Below are 24,794 nucleotides of genomic sequence, written 5' to 3'. Positions count from 1 at the left end.
CGAAAAAAAAAATATATCGATCGATTCTCTCTCTATGTTCCCATTTTCGGGAAAGTTGCCTGTCTAGTAGTGAACGGGGGAACTTTGTATATAGAGCTAGGGGGAAAGGGGGAACCGAGAATTGTTACGGGGGGGGGAGCTTATTCTTAACTACCGCAGGTATCGTCTAATAAAACAAATTGTTGCTAGGCGCGTTACTTTTACACAAACAATATTGAGAACGCAATTTAAAGGGCACCTTAACATTATTTCCGATTTTATGAAAAGTGAAATATAATTGTAAATAAAACGGTAAACTTACCAGAGACCATTCCAAGATGAGGTTGAGGAGATCCGCTAGGTGGCAAATGAGGCATATGATTAGGAGTTAATCTTGGCGACGAAGATTCGGAACCGGGATGACCCGTAGGATTCCCCGCGATTTGAAGTACTCCAGGGGACACTGTTCCGCCAGACTGGGCGGGAGACGGCGACCCCCTCAAGGAAACTGGGGCCGACGCCGAAGAAGTCCGACTACTACCGTGTAGATCCATGGGGGCGTTTTTCGGCACGCCACTACTTAACACGACGGGCGAATAAGCCCGGTTAAGTTTTCCTTGAGATAGTTCGTGATTGTACACAACATTGTTGGGTCGACACACTGGCGTTCCCATCGTGATACCGGCCATGCCCTTTTGGTAATGATGAGCCATGGTCGGGCTTAACACTCGCGACGGCGTTTTACCAGACTGTTGCTGTTGATGGGTGGCCACCGAAGAAGTGTTCGTCGAGCCCGTATTCGGAGGGGAAGTCGTAGAACCGTGAACTGGCGCGTACAAAGGGTTGGGGACCAAACCTTGTTGGATCAAACTGTAAGAATATGGCGTACCCGGTGGTGGTCCTGATGAAGCCGAAGGATGACCGGGTTGCTGCGAGGGTGGAGGCGCGGAACCCTTGCTCGGGTGAAAGGCTCCTTGTTGACCTCCAGCCGCGAGAGAAGACGGACTGGAAACTGGTTTCGGCGATCCATACCTTTGCTGTTGACTGGACGCGTGGTTACCGCCGTGAGAAGACTGCGAATGTGGATGCGCGTGGGGTGGCAAGGAACCAGGCACGGCCGAATGACCGCTCATTTGCCAAGCACCACCACCACTCTTGGGTTCACTCTTGACCAGGTTTTGCGGTTGATCCGTTTGTTGTAGACCACCCGAATGCGGGGACGAGTATTGGTGCGGGGTTCCACCGCGACTACTTAAACTCGGGGAAGAGCTCTGGTGAGCGGGCGCGGGACCAGGCGAAAAATATTCGTATCCTTTATGGGAACCGGGATAGTCTTGAGGTGGAACGCCCCCGCTAGAGGATGAGTTAGAACCTGGGCCTCGCGTTTGGTGTTTGGGAGACAATGAGGGTGGCCGACCGAGCGGCGTACTCGTCCGACTTCCAGGCGTACTGGAACGATCGAGAGGTAAGGGACCCGAAACCGAGTCTTTTTCTTGTTGACCGTAAATAGCCACGGGTTGACCACTGTGTGGATGCGCGTGAGAAGTAGACTTGCTGCCGTGAGACGAATGACTGTTGATATAAAACAAAGGAACTCCACTCGATTAGACAATATAAAATGAATAGTTATATATATTCGGCAAAAGCGGGAATGATTTTTACCTGTTAGACTGCTGCCTAGTTTGGTCTTCCTGAGCTTTGAGCTGACCGTGAGTGATATAAGTGTGTTGGAAGGGTTGATAACCATACAGACTGAAGCTAGGCTCCACTTGCTTGCCCTGACTACCCGGTGGGCCACTGCCCGCAGTGGCGCCCACGTTGGATGGTGGAGGAAGTTGCGCGGAACCCGCGCTTGAACCCGTACCCGAATGTTTGCCCGAACCGGACGAAGGAACGTTGCCAGCTGATGGGTGATTCATGTACTGTCCCGGCTCCATCTTCATCTTCGCGTTGAGACTTGATCGTGACTGAAAGAAACAAACACAAAATCGAGATTATTTAAAGAACAAACCTTTGATGAAATAATATATCCATTTTATTATAACATCTGTAAATAGGAGACGCACCTCGTTCTTCGAGAAGTTTTGACTATGCGAAGAAGATTCCGAGGATCTTTGGTGGGCCAACTGATGTTGGTGTTGTTGTTGTTGTTGTTGCTGCTGCTGTTGTTGTTGTTGTTGATGCATGGCGGCGAACCATCTTTCCTGGGCTTCAACACCCCCCAAGTACCTTAAATCCCTTTCCCTTTCGGCTTCGTGTTTTTCCCTGGCCCTTTCTTTGTCAACCCTTTCCATTTCGGAGGCGTAAGCCGCGTTTATTCTCGACTGCGTCATGGTCGCCGCGGCCGCTGCCGGATTTTGAATCCCCGACGCTGAGGAAGTGGCGCCCTTAGCCAGAGGCAAGTTGGCGATTGGACTCCAACCCTGCATGTTCCATTGTTGCTGTAAAACCAATATACGAAAAAAAGAGATCCCAACATTACTATCTTCCCGTTGTGACGCAACAATAAAAGATGCAATGGGCTAAAGTTGAAATATGCGCTCCAGCAACGATGTTATACCTTTTGACTGGCCAGCCTGAAAGACTCCTCAAAGTGTTGTTGGACCGCTTCCCTTTGAGCCCGCTCACGTTCTTGTTTCTCCTTCTCGGCACGTTCACGTTCCAACCTTTCTTGCCGTTCGCGTTCTTGCCTTTCTCTATGTTCACGTTCCTGACGTTCCTTCTCCTTTTCGCGTTCACGGTGTTCACGTTCGGCTTTTTCGCGTTCTATCCTTTCTTGTTCTTCCCGTTTATCCCTGAATTAAATCAAATTAAAACAATGTTCATTCATTAATAAACTAAAGCAACTGAAACACATCATTAATAAATCCCGAAAGAACTAAATAAATTCACTTAGGGGTCAATGGCCGCGTTCAAATAATATTTCCAACCTTCGATTTTTTACTAAAATATTCCTCATATAATTCTTTAAATCGTATCCGTCGCAATTTTATGCTAAAATCAACCGAACAACCAACGAGACATTTCGCAAAAACGAAGTAAAATGGAGGTCACGTTTAAACCGTGACAATCAAATTTCGTACCATAACATTACTGTCACACTTCTTAGTTAAACATTACGTTATCCTCGCGCAATATAATTTTTTTTAAAAAAAGATCTCTGAATAACACCTTATTTAATTTTACGGTAAAACCAGGCATTAACGATTACTCATTTAAAGGGGACAAAACCGGTTAAAAATGTTAATGCGTAGACAAGGCGGAGTTTTAAAACCAAGTTAAAAATTTGGCAACAACTTATTCCGAGTATTAAAAGGAAAACGTGAAAAATATGAATAACGATCATTAAGTATTTTTTAAAAAAGGGTAAAAAACAAGTTCAATAAGTAAAGAAAGAAAAAAAGGTTGTGCCATTTAAAATTCATGACGCGATAGGCCGGGCTCTAATTACCAAAATGCCGAGAAAAGATAATTAAAGCTTTGAGAAGAACCATAAAACTTTCTTCTTTTCTCGGCTAAAGCAATTATACGGATAGGGGTGGGTTGGTTGCTTGCTTGCTAGCTAGCGTGGTAACTTCGTAAATGATGAAAAGGGTGGTGGGGAGGATAGAGATACGCTGATAGCAAAATTATTTTCAAAAGGGATCATTAAGCGATGTAAGTTACCGATATTATTTAAGCGTGAACGTTCGACGTCATTTAGTTCCAATTAGATTTTGACAAACGATTCGAATCTTTCGAATAGATAGTAAACCAACGATTAGATAGATTTGATTTCATACTGAACAACAATTGTTACAATTTCAATAAGATTACCTTCAACCAACTATTTAAATGGTATGAAGTGTTCAAAAGGGGACCGTCGTATTGATCAACAATTTAAAAAAGGGGACCGTCGTATTGATCAACAATTTAAAAAAAGGGGACCGTCGTATTGATCAACAATTTAAAAAAGGGGACCGTCGTATTGATCAAAAATTTAAAAAAGGGGACCGTCGTATTGATCAAAAATTTAAAAAAGGGGACCGTCGTATTGATCAACAATTTAAAAAAGGGGACCGTCGTATTGATCAACAATTTAAAAAAGGGGACCGTCGTATTGATCAACAATTTAAAAAAGGGGACCGTCGTATTGATCAACAATTTAAAAAAGGGGACCGTCGTATTGACCAAAAATTCGAAAAAGGGGACCGTCGTATTGACCAAAAATTCGAAAAAGGGGACCGTAATATTGACCAACAAATCGAAAAAGGGGACCGTAATATTGACCAACAATTCAAAAAGGGGACGTAATATTGACCAACAATTCAAAAGGGGGAAGTAATATTGACCAACAACTTAACAAGGGGACGTAATCCTTATTGACCAACAATTCAATAAGCGAACACCTTATAGACCAACAATTCAAATAGCATCAATTTTTGACAAACCATTTATGAACATAAAATAATCAACAATTCAAATATGCATTAATATTGACCAACAAGTAAATAAAAAGGAATAATTACTATCCAATAAATCAAAGTATCATATTAACTTTGACCAACAATTCAACCTTGAAACTACAATTGTGGGCTACAATAACCAACAACTGAAATAAAATCAAAGCAAAAAGACTGACTCAAAAGAAACAAAATAGGTCAAATCGTAACCAAACATTGCAGTATATTAAATAAAGTCCATACCGTTCCTTGAATTCAATTACAAAACTGACAAATAATAATAATAACGTAATAAATTCAATTGCACGTTTCTGGGCGGCGTCAATTAGTCATGATTAACGTTTGTTAATCCTGAACCAACCGACTTCATACAGAGAATTTCCTCCATTTCAATATCAAGGAATCAAGTCGAAGAAAAACAAGTTTTCCAAGAAGAAAAACGAAACAAAAATCAACCTCAAAAGAAAAACGAAACTGGCCTAGGGAGAAATTATGATGATGAAGGATAAGGAAGGGGGGCGACATACTATGTAATTTGGCATAATTTTTCGCTTATTCAAAATAAGAGACGTTGGGGGGGGGAGAGGTGTAGAGTAGAGGTAAAGAGGGAATTATTTTTAAATAAAGCCTGAATGCCTCATTAACCATCGATGGGTGGTTGGTTTGATAGGAATACCACGCTCGTCACGCATTGGGGGGATAAAAAGAACTTTAATAAAGAAAAGGTATTTGAAGGCTGCTTACTTGCTTGCTTGCTTATCAACGGAGTTTATAACCGTGTCCTAAATACTACTACGAAAAGTTTAAGAGCTGGAGTATAGTTTGTTGGCAACTGGCCCAAACGATCACGAGCTAAATTTAAGTGTTCGAGTAAGGTCAAGGTACAAAACTTACGGGGCAATGATTTGTTATCCGTATTTCGTAATCCTTAAAACAATCTTTCTTTCTTTTAAGTGCATGCTTAAACCACTCTATTCGCGCGCGAGGTTAAGCGTACACTTTAGGTCAAGATCTAATCACCAAAAGATAATCGTGATTAAATTGGTAGTTAAACTATTAAGATTTCGTTGGGATTAAATTTAAACGAGTTTCTTTTATATTAAGAATTTTGGGTAACGGTTTTTAGTTTAGAAAAATACTGAAAATTTACTGGAGATAGTTTTCAAATCATAAACCTATGTATTATTGTCCATAATTTAAATATATTGTTTAAAGTTAATTAAATTAATGTTGTTTTATTTCTAGAATAATTTCATAAATAATCATAGTACTTTAACATTTGGTTAAAAATAAATTTCTTTGTCAACAAAATAATATTTTCTACAATAATTTTATAAACATCTATAACAAGTAAAAGTTATTGACTATTTTCGATTCAATAAATTTACAAGCTATTCCTAATTAATAACTACACGCATTTCTTTAAATTTTAAGGCATAAGATTTAATTAAAATTAAGGTTTAATTATGTAGTAAGGCAGTTCATCAAAGCGTACCAAAGAACAAGCAAGTAAGCAGCGACGGGTCAATAACCATATCCCTGATAATGATGGTACAGATTAAAATTAAACTAACCATAAACACAATCTAGTAATTAATCATCCACATAATTAAATTAATTGCTAAGCAAGTATTGACTACAACAAGGTCAAAGAACGAACCCTCCTCCTTAGACCTTATGCCCCTAATCTAAATTGATCTGTAAAAGTTCGGGACGAGATGATGACATCCTACGCAGCCAGCGAACGTCTATTAATTAAAGGCAAGATTCGATAAGACTGTATGTAGTATATATAGGAGTTGAAGGCGAGGATATGTAACCTAGATTAATGGTTCTTCCCTTTCCCTATTTCCAAGGCTTTTCCTAAAGCCCAAACTAAATGGCAAAGAGCAATAGACAATTTATAATGTTTCGAGAAAAGGGGATCGTTAAGACTCCCCTAATCCTACAGATACATCAACGAAATAACCTAATTAGAACGCGAGGAAAACTACTATCAGTCTACTAAATGATATTTTTGGCGTCTACCAGGGTCTTAAGCCTAAAAAGACTATTTCTGTTCAAGTAACAAGATATATTTTATGAGGACTCAATTGAATGTTTTCATATAGACTTGTCGAAAACATTATTTATTGGCAACATCGTGTAACCAACCATTTATTATGATACCACGAGTTTTTCTGGGGACCTACAGTACGTTAGAAATAGATGCTCATACTAAGAACTCCTTTTCATGACGACATAAAACTAAAATTTAATAGTCGTCACAAAATGAATGGGGGTACCGTTGAATTGTATTGAAAGAAACTTCAGTATAAGCAAACCACTTCTCATTAAATCGAATCACAAGTTTATAAGATATGCATTCCATAAGTATGAGACTACCTATAGAAGTTCGTAATGCTAGAGACTTACAGCTCGAGATAACTAGTTCAAGGGAGAACGACAAGCGAGAATTGAAGTCCTACACTCGGTGGTTAATTTTGCAGGACTTCCATCTTCTCCTATTTAGGGCGAATTTATACCTTCTCCTATAGTAAACTAGATATCGCTTCTTGTCTGTACTAAGCCTTTGAAAGAATCTTACCAAGCGTCGCTTTACCTCGAATCTATGACCTACCTAGGCCACTTAATGACAAGCTCCAGTTTGTAACCAGTGACAAACTTATGGTGAACATATCTTATGAAGGAATAAACTATCCACAAACACACGACTGGTGCTCTTAAGAACCTTACCAGGCGTCGCTTTAGCTCGAATCTATGACCTACCTAGGTCACTTCATGACAAGCTCCAGTTTTGTAACCAGTCTCAAACTTATGGTGAACATATCTTATGAAGGAATCAACTATCCACAAACACACGTCTGGTGCTCTTAAAAATTTAATTACTATATACCCTACGTAATTATAATTATTTATAAAAAAATACTCCAACCAACCCTAAGCAAATAAGACACCAGTGTTTGAAGAAAAACATAACTAAAAAAAACTAATTCCTGTATGAGGCAATGAATGAAATTCTTTTCAGTTTTTCGTAAGAAAGTAAGGAACAAAGAACCACCTTCAGACACACAGAAAAATAACGGAACGTTTAAGGTTCGGGTGTGTTATTGGCCTAGCGCCTTTTTCAATAAACGCCAGTCTTATAAATTAACTGACGGCGAGTTTCCATCCAACACAATAGTTTCTTTTTTCTTTCTTTGGAAAATTGATACGTAGTATAACCTCGCCACAGTCTAAAGCATGCAGTTTTTCCTTTTATATAATATATAGAAAATAGTACAACGGTTCCTTTATCACGTACGCCGTTGGGGTGTTGTCGGGTGCATGCACGAACGTGATTAAGTTTGGAAATTCCCAAATTTATCAAGGAATTCATTCCCCATTGTGAATTAGAGGACATTCTATGCAATCTCTTTCTCTCTCTTTCTTTTTTTCATAATTGCTTATTGATCGTTTGATAGCGATATCTATTACGCCATTTGCAACGTTCTTTGTGACGAATGATTGATTGCTCCACCTATAATAAGCTCAAAGCTTACTCAAGTTAATGAGCATGGATACTAAGAATTTTTTGAAAGACAATTATTGTCTATGTTTTGAGACCACTGAAGTGGCTGCCAAAATGTTTGGTCCGTTCCTTCAAGGTCACAACTAAGTCTCGTGACAAGTAATATAAACAATATAATAGAAGAAAGGGGTTCCTAAGCCTTGGCATGCTTGGAGAAGTTTCCATGCGTTTTTGACCCTTGTTAGTAACTGGTTAGTCGTGGATTCGGATTGAGGTCCTAGGGGTCATAGTTTCTAGTAAAGTAACGCCCAGAGGGCGCTCTCAAAGGGTTACTGAACTAATAAATAGCCTAATATCAAAAGAAGGGTCAACTGAGGTCAAATATCGTGCCATTCTCGCAGTAGGACTAGTATATCACAGTAATCCTTAAGCATTACTAAGTATATAAATTATATATATCGAAATTAGGGTCAAATGAGGTCAAATCTCGTGTCGTTCTCACAGTAGTATGTCTCAGTAATCCAAGTATGTATAAACTAATGAAACATGACCTTATATTATCGTTAAACGACCCTATTCACATTCACCAAATTGTTAACTACAAAAAGATACTATACAAACTTAGATTCCTTTTTTCCCAAGGCTGACTAACAAACTATTTTCTCATGAACATTTCAATAAATATTTCCATTTCTATACAAGTATTTTTGCAAACATCGCAGTCTGAATAATACAAAATCTCTCTATACAAATCACTCCTCGAATGTCAACAAACGCAAAAGATTTGAATTGCTAAATCAACCATCAACTTGAAAAAACGAAGGAATAATTCATCTCAAAAAGATCCTTTTAGCAAAATCATCCATCATTTAACTAGCCATTCAAATAAAAAACGGTATCTTTAAAAATAAAAAGGAAAGAGAACACACTTTATTTGGGAGCAGTATTTGGAAAGGGAAAACCCACACTAGTTTTAAAGTATACACTCTTCAGAACCAGATTTCGAGATTTTTGTCTTTTCTTTAAGTCTGAAAGGAGATGGTCTTTAACCTTAAGAGGTCAACGCACTCGATACTTTTTAAAAATTTTGAATAAAGTTTTTTTACGTTCAATTAAAACGGGGTTCGCGATAGGCGAAGAGCTAACTCTTTCGACTCACGTGGCCACGCCGTTTCATCCAATCATCGAATAGTTTTTAGTAAATCCTATTAAAACACGAGGGGATCTCGCGCCTTGAGTCTAACCAGAGCTACGCAGAGTCACTTAATTGAAATGGTTCCGCAACTTCAATGCAATTTTACACGCAAATTTAAAAGTAGTTAAAAACGGTAGTATTTAATTATTAACTAACTAATCTTACGTGAATTTGTTTAAGTGGTTTGTTTCTTTATCTAAAATCACATAAAGTTACCGAATTTAACCAAAATGTGCTCATAACAGTAACACTAGGGTCAAGGTTCATTCGAAGTTCCTCAAGGTTTGGACCGCGAACCCCTAGCCATTAAGCCTTATTTTAGACCCTTAACATTTTAGCTTAGTGATTAAATCATTAACCTTAAACTGTTTTAATAAATTTGAAAGTTAAAACGGTTAGGTTACGGTTCCAAAACTAAATTATATAGACAACTGTGGGGCCCATCCAAAATATATTTAGTTTACACATAGACCAATAAAAATGGGCACAAATGGGTACCTTAGTAACATAATAAACCGTACGCTTTTGAAAAATATATTACGGTAAAACAAACAGTACTAAGTAAATCAATATATAAGACCTATTTAGAAATTTTAATCACGTATTGCGACAGTGAAAAATGACATTTTAGGTGTCTGTTCCGAGGGAATAAATTAGCTACTAACGCCAGCAAACCAATCCCTAAAAACCAAACCAAACCATCTGTCAAGCAACTATTTTACGAGAAGCTGGCAAAACGAAACAAGGTTACCGACCCCAGAAAAAGAACGAGAGAGAGAAAAAAAAATAATAATAAAAAAAAAACCTTTCCCGTTCCGAAAACCCTTTCAGCCCTCTCTCTCTTGGATAAAGATTGCCAATGCTAAGGATGAGCAACAAAAAATATATACTTCAAGAGATGATTCTAAACGATGAAAAAAAAACAACTTCACAGAGGGGGGGGGGGACAAATTTAGAGATACACATCTTTGAAACCTTCAAGAGAGAGAGAGAAATCAGGCCGCCTAGGGAGGGGAGGGAAGGAGAGAGGGGCAACCATACTCCTTCCTAGCCTCATAAATAAAGTGATTAAAATTAGAAACTTCGGGCTGGCATCCAAAATGACTACGATGAAAAAAATAGATCAAGCTTTGAGGAGTTAAACTGTGTTTGTATTCAACTGTCGAGGGCACAACAAGGGGGTCACAAAACATTCCTAGCGTGACAAACTAAGGATATATATACTTATATTTAAAAAGAAAAACAAGAATTACAAGATTATGTCGAGGAGAGTTAATGGGCCAGAGAAGTTAAGTTAAGAAGTTTTTCCCGTTTAAATAACTTTGGTGATAAAAACAAAATCTATCTTTTGCAATTGATATTTTCTACTATCTTGACTCACTCTCAAGAGTCATCGTGGTTGGGTTTTAATCCCTCTCCCCCTGTTGGAGGAACTTAATCTTTGGAGCCATATAATTTAGGTTTTTAGTATTTTCACACAGCGATAAAGGTTATCTAGGACTTGTTTTTTCTCTTTCCGGGGTTATAAACAAGTTTTAAAAATACCATATCATACGGTAGTCAAATTCATTTTAGGACACAGTTCAATACCGAATATTGTTAGGTCAAAATTAAGGGCAATCAAAAATTCAAATCAAAAACATTTATAGAACACTTTAAAAAGTAAAAATGTATAATTAGTTTGATTTTTTTCTTACCTTTCAATTCTGATTTGTCTATCCCTTTCGTGATTGGCTAGTCTTTCGCGTTCTAGTCTGATGTCATAAGGGGAAGCCGCCCCGGCGGGTACTATCCAAGCGCCGGGTGGTTGGGCAGCCGCTCCACCAGCAGCGGCGGCCGCGTGATACTTTTGCGTCCAATACATATCCAAACCGGGTCCGAACCCGGGTGGTAAAATTTGATGAGTCTGAGACAACAAATGCCTATAGGCCGGGTTGTGTATGTCCAAGGGAGGCGCGCCCGGGTGATGGTGAGCCTGTAACATGTGGGGCGCCGTGGACAAACCGTAAAGTCCGGCGGCGGCGGCGGCCACGTGCGAACCCGAAGCTTGCGAGGGTCCCGAACCCGGTCCTCCTCCTCCTCCACCCCCGCTCGACGAGGTCGGAGTGCCCCTCGACTGAGATGGGGCTTGTTGGGATGGAGGGGGTTGCGGGGGCATACCGGGTATTCTCGAGTAAATAGGAGATAATCCAGCCGGGTGCATGTCGAAATTTGGCTTCAAAGAGTCATTCCGAGATTCCGAGCTCGACTTTCGCTCGGACTCGGGGTGGTGGTGGTGACGCGACGTCGCTTGCGTTTGTTGTTGTTGATGAGGTTGGTGGCTCGTCCTCGACGCGTCACCGACCGAAGAAGACCTTTGTTGATGATGACTACCTTGGTTATTACTACTACCCTGATGACTTCCCGATTCCTCCTTGGGTTTGCCACCGGGTAAGGCGGGAATTGGTCTGTTAGCGTTGACGCGAGCGTCTAACGGAGCTACCCCAGGTTTGGGTGAACCGCTAGTCGGCCGATGATGTTGTTGTTGAGACGTTGGCGTTGGTAAGGATTGTTGTTTACTTCGCGAACTATTTGAACTACTCGAAGAGGTCGATAAAGAAGTACCGCCGTGTTGAACGAATCTAGCACCATGTTGAACGGGCGGTTGTCCACCGCCTTTCTGGTTATGAGAGTAATTGGCGGCGGCGGAAGTGGCGACAACTTCGGGTAAGAGGGAAGGCGGCAAGTTATAAACACTAGCGCGAGGTTCGTCCTTAACCTGAAGCGGACGCGATGGACCGGAAGTGGCGGCGGTCGTCGTGACGTTAGTAGAAACGCGATTAAGATCACTACTGACACTTACGACACTTAACCCAGCCTCGCCGTTGTTAGTGTTGTTGTTGTTATTACTGACGACGGACGGTCGGGGGACGCTGGTTATAACGGAAGCCGTGTAAGGTGGCGAGGATGACGTCGACGGTGTCGATGTTTTCGTTTGTTTCGGCGGAGAAACGCGCGTTAACCCGTTCACTTTCACCGACGGTGTCGTACCTTGAATTTCCGGTCGAAATGCACCGGACACTTGTTGTTGCTGTTGAGGGGCTGCGACGACGGCGCTGGTCGTATCCCTTTTAGTATCCTCGAGGGCTACCAGGTTCTTGCTAGAGTAACGACCCTCGGCTGTTTTTTCCAACTTCACCTGACACTTAAAAGAAGGCGCGAGATTCGCGGCGGTTGACGAAGTAGTATTGGTAGAAGAAGAGTCGCGAGAGATATGAACTTTGACCTCTTCATTGTGGCCCGGCCGATGCTGAGCCGATGACCTTTGTGCCGGAGGAGAACATTCCGCCGAATTGGTTACTCGTGTTAAAGTTGTACTGGATGTTGTTGCTGTTGTTACTGGGTTGTTTAAACGATTGTGTTGTTGCTGCTGGTTTTTGGAAGAATTACTCGAGACGACACCCGCTTGTTTACGTTCAGGCTGATTGTGGTGATCGGCCTGGTGCTGGTTAGCATCTTCGTTCGGATTACTACTAGTAGTTTTCTGTTGTTGCTTATTCTTATTGGCTAGTTGAATTAAGGTTAACGAATCACCGCTATCGCTACTACTACTGCTACTGCTTGATTTGCGACGGTTTTCGTTGGGACCACTTGATCCTCGATTACTGGTTTCGATTCTTTTAGAATCGGTAGAACCTAAAAACATAACAAAACATAAAAAAACCCAAATTAATTAAACGATAATAAAAAGTTAAGTTTCTAATAAATAAATAATCTAAGACTTAATAAAAAAACTGGCGATTTTGAAATAAATTTCTATTTTTAAAACCCAAAGACTCAAAAAAAAGTTCATTCAAAGAGGTCAGGAATTTTATTTTTTCTAAAAATAAACTTTCTCTCAATTTCAAGTCGCCGCCATGGCGACTACCGGAATTAAATGACGTCACTTAGCAACCCAAAACCCAGTCGTTCAAACTACCCATCAAAGCCAAATGATTGAAACAAGAAACCAATATATATTTTACAATCCCCCCCATCCCAACACACAACCAAAAACCCCAACCAAATGAAAGGCGACAGCTTGTACCGTAGCAAAAATGAGGAGTGACATTTAATATGATTATTTTTTCTTATTTTTTTATTTTACTTTAATATAAAACTCTCAAATATTTGGGGGAAATTGTGGACGACAACAACACAAAGAGGCGGGGAGTTTGGACGACGTTAAACCACCACCAATCACCCTTTGATGTCGAAACTCCCGAGAAACAAAGGAAAGAGAAGAAAAAAAATCATTAAAGCAAACCAGGCAGGCCGCGAGTCTGGTTGTTGGTTCGATACACACACAAAGACAGAATTTAAATGAAAATACTTGTCATTTCTAGCCCACCAAACTCTGATAAACAAGCAACGCGCGCCCATTTCTATTAATTCCTTACGTATCATATTATAGTCTCCTAGCGCATTGTAATTTGTAACCCTATAAATTTCCCCAAGCGTTGATTGAAATATTCTCGCGAGTATTTTCGCATACATAACATAAATTCTTTAATTTTTACTTGTAACGTAGCAAGACGCTAAATAACTACAGAAAGGGTCTCGCGTAACGCCATTAAGGGTAGGATAAAAATAATACCCATCAGAAATTCGGATTATAATCAAAAACCAGCGAGAAACATTTTTGTGTCCGAGAGGGATTTGAAATTGACCACCAGCTGTTTGGGTGTTGTCAGAAAAATAATTATTTCCCAAGGAATAAATATATTGTATTGACGTTCGTATCCCAGGAATTGTTTTTGACAACTTAATACTTATATTTCACGCAAATATTTATTTAGGTTTGCAAATAATCCTATAGTTGTATAATGCAGGGTGTTTCTGATAAGTCTAACATAAATTAAGGGCGGATATTCTTTGGGAAATCGATTTTGAGTCAAAAATGTAGCATCTTGCCACTTTTTTCTAGTTATCTCTTTGGGTGTTTTAGGGATGACCCCTTAACTAAATTAGAAATAATTGTCAAAATCAGTTTCTTAATTAAATTTAAGGGGACCGTAAAATCATAATGTAGCATCTTGCTACTGTTTTCTAGTTATTTCTTTGAGTATTTTAGGGATGACCCCTTAAATTTAAATTAGATAGAAATAATTGTCTTTAAAGTTTCTCAATTAAATTTAAGGGGGTCATCCGTAAAATCATCGTACACCTATAGAATTTAACCTCAAATTCACCACCACCAGTCTAATTCTTCTAACCTTAGTAATAAATAACCTACAGACAATTCTTACATTTATAATCATCTCCATTAAAAAATTAAAAATAGTTCGGGTTTAAAACGTCGTTAAAGAAAACTGGTGGTGGTCGAGGGGGTTATTCCGTTCTTCCTAATCTTTTGTGAAGGCATCGTGAGCGCGCGCAAAAGGAAGGGACGGGGATGAAAACTAAGCCTTTGATCTACCAACCACCAGCCCATTCTTCCATTGTTTTCACAAGAACGAACAAAAGATCTCTCTCTTTCTCTCGCTCGCTTTCAATTCAAGTAAGAGTTCAACCTTTCCGCGGACAGGTCCGGGTGGTGGTGGTGTGGTCTGTCCTTTAAACAATGGAAAAAATAACAAAAAAAAATACCCCGGCGAGAGAGCAGAGAGGGGTGGGTAGAGTTACCACTCATCTTTTGTTATCTTTATGCATAGCGGGTTCTAGGTTCTCTTTTATAGCAGAGCGGTCAGACTATCTAAAATATGGTAGGGCGTGGTCAAACATTTTTCTCTTACTTCTCATCACAAAATCCTATTTTTTTTTTCTTTAAAAAAAGGAAAAAGTATACTCTACGATGGTGAAGACTAGCTTAAAACTTTAAGAGAAAAGCCAGTGACCTTTTCACGGCGGTATGGTCTCACTCTTTTAAGTCGAACTCACTCCACACATGGTTGATTTTAGACAGAGGTAAGCTACCTGTCTCTACTTATTTTCGTCTGAAATATTTTAGGGGTTTATTATTTAGTCTTCTTTTTTATATAATAATATTATAATGATCCGATGTAGATTAACATAAAGTTAATGTTACTGATGGAACAAGCAATTCCGAGTTCACTACCATGCCTGGTCTAAACTTTCTGGGTCATATTTTAATCTATTTCTATTTAATTTAAACTAAAATGTTAATGGATTATGATGGGGTACACACGGTCCCATCTCCTGGGAGAATTCTTTATTTCCCCTCATTATTTCAAAAAGGGTTGAAAGTTGAAACCATAACAGAATCCTAAATGTTGTTAAATTATGACTTTAGTACTTAGAAGCCAACATGCCCTAGTTTCTAAATAATCATGATTGAACTGAGCCCCTTGCCGAAGTTCGGTATGACAGTATGGTTTTGGAAAATTTAGTCTTTACACAACAACATGAATGAAGTATTTTAAGTGTTGAATAAGTTTGTTTGATCATCATATCAAAGGATCAAAATCAAAGCAACATACTTCATCTTAAAACCTATACTTTGCGCGCATATCCAAACCCTATACTATATTTAATTAATAAACAAGCTCCAATAAAACCTTCTTTAAGACAAATAAGAAATCTTTCTAAAAAGTAAAGAACCTTGAGAGACAGATTCAAAGACGAGCCAAAACTTTGCAAACCTCGTCAAGTCTTGACTAAACTCAGACCCCCCAACCCCTCCTTACATCCTATCTGTTCAATGAATGAACCAATCTTTCATTAGAGCCGCTATTCCTAAAGCCCTTTTGGGCATATACAAGAGCCCCACTTTTTTTTTAGGTAGTTGGAAATCGGAGAAGGGCTGGTGCGCGCCTCGCCTACAGAGTACACTACAGAAATTGCAAAGCCTCAGGGTCCCTCGAGGCAACGTCAACACATTCGGTTCATTTGCTGGAAGATATTTCTCCCGGCACCACCGCTCTACGCTTCTCAAGGACGAACTGTATAGGGTCCTAAAAGCGGAGGGAAAAGGGGGGGACCGAACGATATTGCCAGTCTGCACGTAGGCCTTGGCTATGTAAAGACTACTACAACATACAAGGACCACTGATTCAATAGCCCTTCTTCTCTATCCTAGAAACGCATCGCGACCTCGCCGTGCAAAGGCCTAAGTTTGCCTACTACCACCACCACTGTAGAGGAAGATGAGAGAACGAGGTTGCCATGGTAACCATCCATGATCGGTCGCTAAGCCTAACGGAGCGGGTTTAGTATAGAGGCTCGCCCGCAATCGACCTGTCAATATTAAAACGGAGCAGCGAAGGATAAAAAAAGTACTTTCGGGTTGTATGTACAGTTAGTTGGAGCTCATAACCTGTAGTTAGGAAGAATTCAATCGAATTGACAGCGGGGGGAGGAGGAGATTCAGAAATGACAGTTTAAATTGAAGTGAATCGATTTGAATTACTAACATGGACGGCTGGGTTAATCATAATCATAAATACAATTGAAGGAATAAAAAACAAAATTGCTTTTCCCAACTTAAGAGGAGGAGAGGTTAACAATCTTTAAAGTGTCACTGTGTGTTTTCTCGATTCTCAATAGTCAAAAACACAACGCCAAATTGTTAGAAGTTTAAATGATGGATTGGATTAAATGGCTGCGTTGTAATCATTTAAGTTTCCTTTCTTCTTTTTTTTTCCTTTCCCCTCTCTAACCCTTAACTGTAACACGACAGCTGTTTATTTTTTATACTAGGCCTTTGATAATTTTAAATTGATGGGTATACTGTATGGCTAATGGTTTTGCCTTAGTTTAATTTGTTGTATACATATACGGGTGTGTTTTCGAAAAGTTTCCAAGTGATTGATTAGATTATAAATAAAGTTAGGCCTAACAACGGCGGATTAAACGAACAATTTGTTAGAGGCATAACATTTATTCCATATTTAATTCTATAAAATGTTCTGCGAGATTTTGAGCTAATAACCAAAGTTTAAGAGTTACGATGTGTTTTACAGATGACACCTTAAATTTCAGTAAGAAACTGAACAGACAATGCAAATATAATTAACAAATCATAACTTGTAAACTGTGTCTCTTAGGGAAAAATGTCACAGCAGGGTTCGTACGAAATTTTTACATAGAAAATCCCTGACTTTTCCAGGTTATTCCTGACCAAATTTTGGCAATATCCCTGACCATTTTAAGGTGTTTACCAGAGCCCACTTCATCACACCTGTCTCATATTTAGCATTGCTCGAAGCATGGTTTGATATACCAAACGAAATCCCTGACATATCCCTGACGTTTTAGGAAAAACTTTTAAATCCCTGATTTTTCCCCTAATTTTCATATCTCTGACTTATCCAGGTTTCGTACGAACCCTGCACAGAACATTTTCGACTCAAAATCGTCCAGGGAACCCCTGTACTTCGTTCGGTTTAACCAAACATTTATGAAACACCCTGTACCACTAGCTTTTTCGTTTTTGGATTGCAAATAAAATATTTAATATAACTAAGAGGTAGATTACGTTATCTAAACACAAGAGGTCACGTAAAACATTCCGAGAATATTTAGTTTAGGACCGGCGGGGCCTTTTGGGGTCGATCTGTTGACTAAAAGAGCGAGCACCATAACACCCTAGAGAGTAAGGAGGTTGAGAGTGGGAAGGACAACCTTTGGGTGGGGGATCATTTTTAGGAGCAGCTGTTGTAAACTAAATCCAAAATACACACATACACTACTAGAGTTCAAACCGAAGGAATCCCAACTAAAAATAAAGTTCACAGAGGGAAACGACCCCGGGGCGGGCGGGCGAGCGGCGTCGTTGAAAAGAGTATTTGAAAGTAAACTGAGAGATCCAGATAAACCATATCCCCATGGGAAAAAAATATTTCGGGCTCACACAGTCGTTATTCCACAAATCATTCAAGAAGTCCTTCAAGTGGGGAGAGTTGATTATAACTGTACTTTTTTCTAAGGTCTGTTCTTGACGTATGTCTCAGTAAGTAACTGGTCTTGGATGGTGGTGGTGGTGGTTGGGGGACATTACAGTAACAGGGTGCTTTGAACTTTCTGTGTGTAATAAATAGTTCGAAGCTTACCGTAGCAGAGCTCAAATAAAACCGTATTTACAGAAACACCTATTTTAATTCTGTTTTTCTAGATAATATTAGTTTCAATCATCATTTTGGTGTGGCAGAACTCTGGTTCTATAAGAGATACTGGGAAGTCCTTTGAGTATGTTATAGCTCTATTTCTCCTCTTTCCAAGGATACTAAATACTTGTGGTTACAACAATCAGGGGCCAAGTAATTAAGCAAAACGTTCATTAAGGTCCTCTCCTAAGGATTAACATCGACTTATCTATACGACATCTTTTAACTCTGGTTCTATAAGAGATACAGGGAAGTCCTTTGAGTATGTTATAGCCCTATTTCTCCTCTTTCTAAGGATACTAAATACTTGTGGTTACAACAATCAGGGGCCAAGTAATTAAGCAAAATGTTCATAAACGTCCTCTCCATAGGATTAACATGGACTTATCTACACGACACCTTTTAATTCCGGTTCTATAAGAGATACAGGGAAATCCTTTGAGTATATTATAGCCCTATTTCTCCTCTTTCCAAGGACACTTAATACTTGTGATTATAACAATCAGGGGCCGAGTAATTAAGTAAAATAGCAAAAACTGCGCCTCCAATTAAAAAACAATTAATAAATACCTAATTCCGATCTGTCATCGCAATAAAAATAATTATTTAACTTAATAACTTTTGAATAAACGTTTCAAGGTTGTTTGAAATTGAAATTAAAAAACATTCCATCCAATATAAATAATTAGCATATTGAAAATAACATATTATTATTAAGAACACGAATCCAAGGCCAAATCTAACGACAAAATGAAACGTTCAGGCGTGTACAATTTAAATTAAAACTATAACGTAAAACGCCTATCATTTCGAATAACTTAAATACAAAACAAAAAAAAAAAACTTTAAAACGTTTTAACTTCGCGTCACGTCGTAGGCGTTTGTTATATTACAATAATCTCGTTCAACAAACGAACGACTTAAAAATGCAATTTCAATCGCAAAAACAATAAGGGGGAGTTAGTTAAGTTAAGAGTAACTATTTCTATACCTCCCCGCTACCCACACTTTTAAAAAGACGTCTTAAAGCGTTAGTTAACCGAAAAACGGCCCGGGAACCTAGCCAAAAGTCGCTTGAAATATACATCAAAAGCACACGCAGCTTGCCCTAAAGCCCCTCTCTCTCTCCTCACACACACTCTTCTTATCTTGTACAGAGTTTCAACATAAAAAAAATAGAAAAAAAAATCGCTTTTCAAAAACGGAGGTGATGAGAAACTTATACAAGGCATTATAAGTATTCCCGTTTTTTCGAGGACAACGCCTACCTACCACCAGTTTTTGAAAAATTATTTTTTAACTATACACCAGAAGGGGATATTATAGAAGAAGGATGACACTCTGTATATTCCGAGTCTTAATACTTTAGTTATGTAACATGATTCTTCCCAGGCTAATAAACCCTTTATATTTACTCCCTAATTCTCATCAAACTTCAGATCCGTTCTAGGGTGAATTCTACAACTGTTAATTTAATACTAAATACTCAGCAATCAACTGAACCTACAAACATTGATTGTCTTCACATGGTGACAAAAACGCCTTGGCAAATAGTTCAGCGCTAATAGAGTAATATGATGAGGGAACTATTTATCGCGTCTGTGATTGATTCGGTTTAGTAACCTTGCATGTTGGGAAGAACCATGTTACAATTCGCCGCTTTATGGTGGGTACACTTCTCTCGAAGAGAAGTAATATATACTTCTGACTACACTTAGAAAAATAACCAAAAAAAAAAAAGAATTGACGCTAAATTATTAGAAGAGAAACGTTTTTCTTTGGCTTTCTTAAATAATAAAAAATAAAAAAGTGGTTTGACCTCGCCTGGCCCGCAGGCAGACAAGTTTTGGTTTTCTTTTTTTCTCTCTTTCTAATTTCAGTTAAAACTAGATTTTTAACTAATGGTACGTTTTTTTATCGCCCTAAAACTACCAGTTTTTTATTTTATTTTATTATTTCGTTCCTTCTTTGTAGCTTGAGGTATAAATTTCTGGTCCAGTCTGGGAGACCGGGGGGGGGGAAGGGGGAAGCCAAGCAACCCAAAATTGAAAGAGATGTATTAATATAATTATTGTGAAAATTACCAACGTTGTTGTTAGATTGATGTTTAAGGGAATTTTTTATTTTTCTTTAACTAAATTTTAGTTTAAAGAGGTTCAAACATTATATATTTAGTTTTATTAATTCTTATATGGGAATTTTAAAAATCAAATAACTATGGCGAAAATTGTTAATTGGTGATAATTTTATCTAAATAAATATCCTAAACAATTAAAGATAATTTAATAATAATAATAATAATCAATATGACTTCGTAAACACAACCGTTTAAACAACTTAATTACGAAAAACCAACATATTATCTTACTACACTACATTTAAAATAAGGGCAATCCCTTAGAACAAATAATTAACGTATTGATAATTAAGTTAAATGGGGTTAGAGAGAATTTAATTACCTCCCAACGTTTCTGAACTTTAACCGCGCATGCGCTTCAGGGTTGCCAGTAATTTGTTATTTAAGCATCTCCTCTATGCAGGTTTAGAACTGAATTGAACCGAATTCAACTAGCTGAAGTTTTCAGTCCGTTCCGTTGTAGTAAGTCTAGACAGCGGTTGAATTACACGAGGTCGCAAATGACTGGCAACAGTGACTTGTCCTCACACTAACTATAGAAAATATATTTCTTCGCAATCATTAAGATTGTCTATTGGAAGACAATATTAATTAAAAACTCGAGACCTATTTATTTATTTAATTAATTAATTAATCTTTTGAAATAAATAGAAATTAGTTTCGCAATGATTTTAAAATTAAAAACACAGTCTACTGGAGAGGAAAAAAAACAAGTACGGTTAAGTATGGTACACTGAATCTATTCTATTATCTATTTTGTTATCTGAAGTACCTTGTAGATAATAAAATGAAGTGAACAAAATTTATGTGCAACATTTCTAAATTCCCCTTCTTATCAAAGAAAAAAGAAAAAAAATATTCTAGAAAAATCCAATTAAAGTCCCCGATAAATTGGGGGCATTACCCAGCCACAATTGTCTACCGGAATTGAAGTAATGGTGTTAAAGGCAGGGAGATTATATAAAAAAAAATAAAGCTATACGTCATCTGTCTTAGGTAGTAAAGGAAGTACAAAAGGACATACATATATAAAAAGAATATTAAAAAAAAAAAAAGAAAAAGAATTACTTATCCGAAAGCCATTATTATAAAATTGAGATTGACAAGAACAAGTAACGTTTGAAATATAAAATAATATAAAAAATACTTAACTACAACCTACACGAAAATAATAGACAAGAGATAGATGGAAGCTATATCATTAAACCCTTCCTATACCTGTGACGAAATCACGGCGGCGGCAATAAAATAGGCCTTACGTTCTCTGACGAAACAAGTAAGGCTATCACTTGAAATAAACAAAAGTACTTTGATTTAAATAACTAAAATAATTTTTAAACTTCCCTATTTTTAATATTAAAAACTGTACGAAATTTTCAGATTCAAAAATTCCCTGACGTTCTTTGAAGGTTTCCCTGACGTTTTTTTAGGCCAAATTATTATTGTTCTAAATATAAGAAAGGGGTGAGGTTATATAGTAAACATTTACTTTAGTTTAAAATAGCATTTCATGAATATTTAATTTAAAACACTTGACTGTGGAGCAGAGCCAGCTCCAACATTTTTCTGTCTGGTCAAACGTGATATCTCGCTAAAAATGCTTGGACCTTGGGATATTTGGTCATTCAACTTCAATTAAATTACCTCCCTGACTTTGTAAAATTCTTAAAATTCCCTAACTTTTCCCTGACCTATTTGGTGCCCTGTAAAACTCCGCAGAGCTTTCTTAATTTAAACTAACTTGAAAAAAAGGGGGCAAACACTTCAACTTTTTAATTATTGTACTAACCATAACCAACCTCACAATAAAAATTAATCTATTACACTCTTCCAAACATTTACTCCTTCCTCAAACAACACTAATATCTACACTGAACTAGGTTTACATATTTCTAATATTTGCTAAATTATAGTTCCAAATTCCTATCAAGTATCATCTGTTTCTAAATAAACAAAGTTTAATAATAGACGATATAGTTAATCAAATAAATATTACAACTAAATCATACCGCCCTACAATCCAACCGAAAATGGTGTTAAATTAAGCTAACCAAACACTAACTTTAATTTTAATTTAACCGCCTATAACTGAATTAAACAAAGCAGACTGTGAAGCTTACAGAAAACTTCGAATATATCTACTTCAGGCTTTATAATATTCTCACATATATATAAATAAATATATATAAAAAGGGCTGCCCCACATATCCCTTTTAGGTAAATGTAAAATAAAAAAATAATTTTAAAAGATTGGTCGGGGATTTAGTCGAGCTAGACCAAGCATTTTAATAAGACGCATCCAACCGTAACAATATATTTTTTTTATATCTATATATTTCCAAGCCCCATTATGGTAGTTTTCAGGAACGTCCAACCGCTGCAAATTTTCAGCGGTGGAATTTTTGAATTAGAAAAATAACTTAGAATACGAAATATCTAAAAGGTAATAGCAGACAAGAGAGCAGGGGGATTAACGATAAGAGATAATTTATAAATTCACATACATTTAAATATATTTTGGAAGGAAAGAGCGTGAGTGAGGTATGGGGGGGGGGTTTTGGCTTGGCTTGGCTTAATGGTGATTCCCCAAATACATAAATGAATATTTAATTAAGTAATAAAAATGCTGGAGAGAGAGAAAAAAAACGCCATGAAAATGACTGGGGAAAACTGGATGAAACCATTTGTGCAACCAGGTAGGTTTTTATATAACTAACTATACACGTAATGTAAGATTAAAATTATACCTAATCGGGTTTAATATTAATGGCAAAACACCCGATTTTTGTTGAAGTTAATAATATTTATCAGTGGAAATATGGTTTTCTTTTCGATACTTAATTATAATTAAATTTGGCTTTCACATTGCATTAATTCTAATTATGGTTTAGTTAATGATGAGGTACAAAGGGCGTTAAGAAATCACAAAATATACTAATTATTTAAATTAACCCCTTTCGTTTGTAAAAATACGTCAACGATTTCGTAAAATAACCTCTGCCTTTATAGAGTCAGTAACTTTTGATTAAAACGTATTTGTCTAAACATCCATATGTTTGTCGAAACCATATTTACACGACTACCTATGACTATGAAAAACATTTTAACGTGTTCTATATGTACCACTACAATCTGACATAAATGTAATTTAGAAATAATAATAATAACACAAAGGAATTTAAAATACTTGCGTTAAGCATCTACGTACGATACGACGAAGTTAAGTCGTAACAATGTAATCCAAATCTTTTTTTTTTTAAATCATACACACCGAAATAACACAAAATTAATCCACACAGTCACAAGAATGGAAGGATGAAGGGAGAACAAAGAAATTAATATTTGAACGGAGGTTTTGAAAAAAAAAAAACTCGCGCTGGGGATAAATTCGGGACTACACCCAAGTAAAAACCGTGCGTTCAGACCTAAAAGACAGATAAAAATCACCAAAAATTTACCCTTTAGGACTGTAAAATTTCTGAAGCACTTCTGATACGTTTATCATCGGCCGATAATTTCAAATTTTGTAGTACTTGAAACAAAAAACGGTGAACCAAGCGAAAAAATATCCCCGATTAGATAAAAAACAACCGAATCACACACTCTTCTTTCTAATTTAATGGCAAACGCGTGTACTGGAACTATCATCTACTATCGGTTTAGATTAAAACTGGCTATCCATTAATTAAATTTCACTTATTATTATTATTTTCGGGTCCTCGAAATGGAAGAATTCGAGAAAAGAAGCCAAGCCGAAATTTGACGAATTTTCGCGGGAAAAAGGAGCGGCAAATTTGGCGGCCCCGAAGGTCTTTTGCGCGATTTTCAGACTACTAGACGAAAGCGGGCGGCAGAAACGTGAACGTAGGACGATGGAGAGAGAGAGAGAGAGAGAACCAAAGGGGGGGACGGGATTGTCCGGGGGAAAAACTCCATTCCTAGGGGGTGGCTGGGGGAATTTTCGCTAGAAGGGAATGCGCGCTAAGCAAAACAGGGCTAGAAATAAAGAGAAAAAAATTGTAAGGAAGGAGAGTTAGGAGGGTAGGAGACGTAATAGCGCCATAGCCATTTCCCCTTCACTACTATGTCTGAACATGGGAACTAAAAAAAAATGGACGCCCCTTCTAAATGGAACATTCCGAAAGAGAACATACCATTATATCCCTCCTATATAAAAAACATAAAAAATTAAGCGGAAATATCTTAAGCGTGTTGTATGTATCGTTTAGTGGTCCGTGTCAGGTCGAGACTGGTCCAAAAACATTTACAGAGGGGTGGTCCGATTTTTAAAGATGGGTAAAGTATAAAAAAGAAAGATTAAAACCAAAGATAGGGGACGATGGTTACGGAGGATTAGCTTATTTTTTTTCTCTTCTATATTTTAAACCATCCAATTACCTCCGAGTCTTAGACCGAAAAGATATACTCGCATTCTTTTACCTTCGCT

General features: G+C 37.8%; 1 protein-coding gene across 4 annotated transcripts in view; it reads right to left on the bottom strand.

The window, feature by feature from the left end:
• The window catches only part of Kdm3 (Lysine demethylase 3), a 165,144-nt gene that overhangs the window by 10,165 nt on the left and 130,185 nt on the right, over nt 1-24,794 (bottom strand). For 2 of the 4 annotated variants that reach the window (XM_089840049.1, XM_089840051.1), the window contains exons 8-12: nt 10,825-12,802; nt 2,541-2,774; nt 2,046-2,430; nt 1,642-1,946; nt 302-1,551 (exon numbers count right to left, since the gene is read on the bottom strand). In XM_089840049.1, coding sequence (XP_089696175.1) covers nt 302-1,551; nt 1,642-1,946; nt 2,046-2,430; nt 2,541-2,774; nt 10,825-12,802 — 4,152 coding nt within the window. Of the gene's footprint in view, nt 1-301; nt 1,552-1,641; nt 1,947-2,045; nt 2,431-2,539; nt 2,775-10,824; nt 12,803-23,534; nt 23,563-24,794 lie in introns of those variants that run through there. The other 2 variants (XM_089840059.1, XM_089840053.1) reach the window with 2 other exon arrangements.

This window comes from Phalangium opilio, unplaced genomic scaffold (assembly GCF_054372755.1).
Source record: "Phalangium opilio isolate 3A_F unplaced genomic scaffold, DU_Popi_V2 ptg000003l_1, whole genome shotgun sequence".
Taxonomy (NCBI): Eukaryota; Metazoa; Arthropoda; class Arachnida; order Opiliones; family Phalangiidae; genus Phalangium; species Phalangium opilio.
Note: the sequence above shows the minus strand (reverse complement) of the source record. Positions and strands in the feature narration are given on the sequence as shown.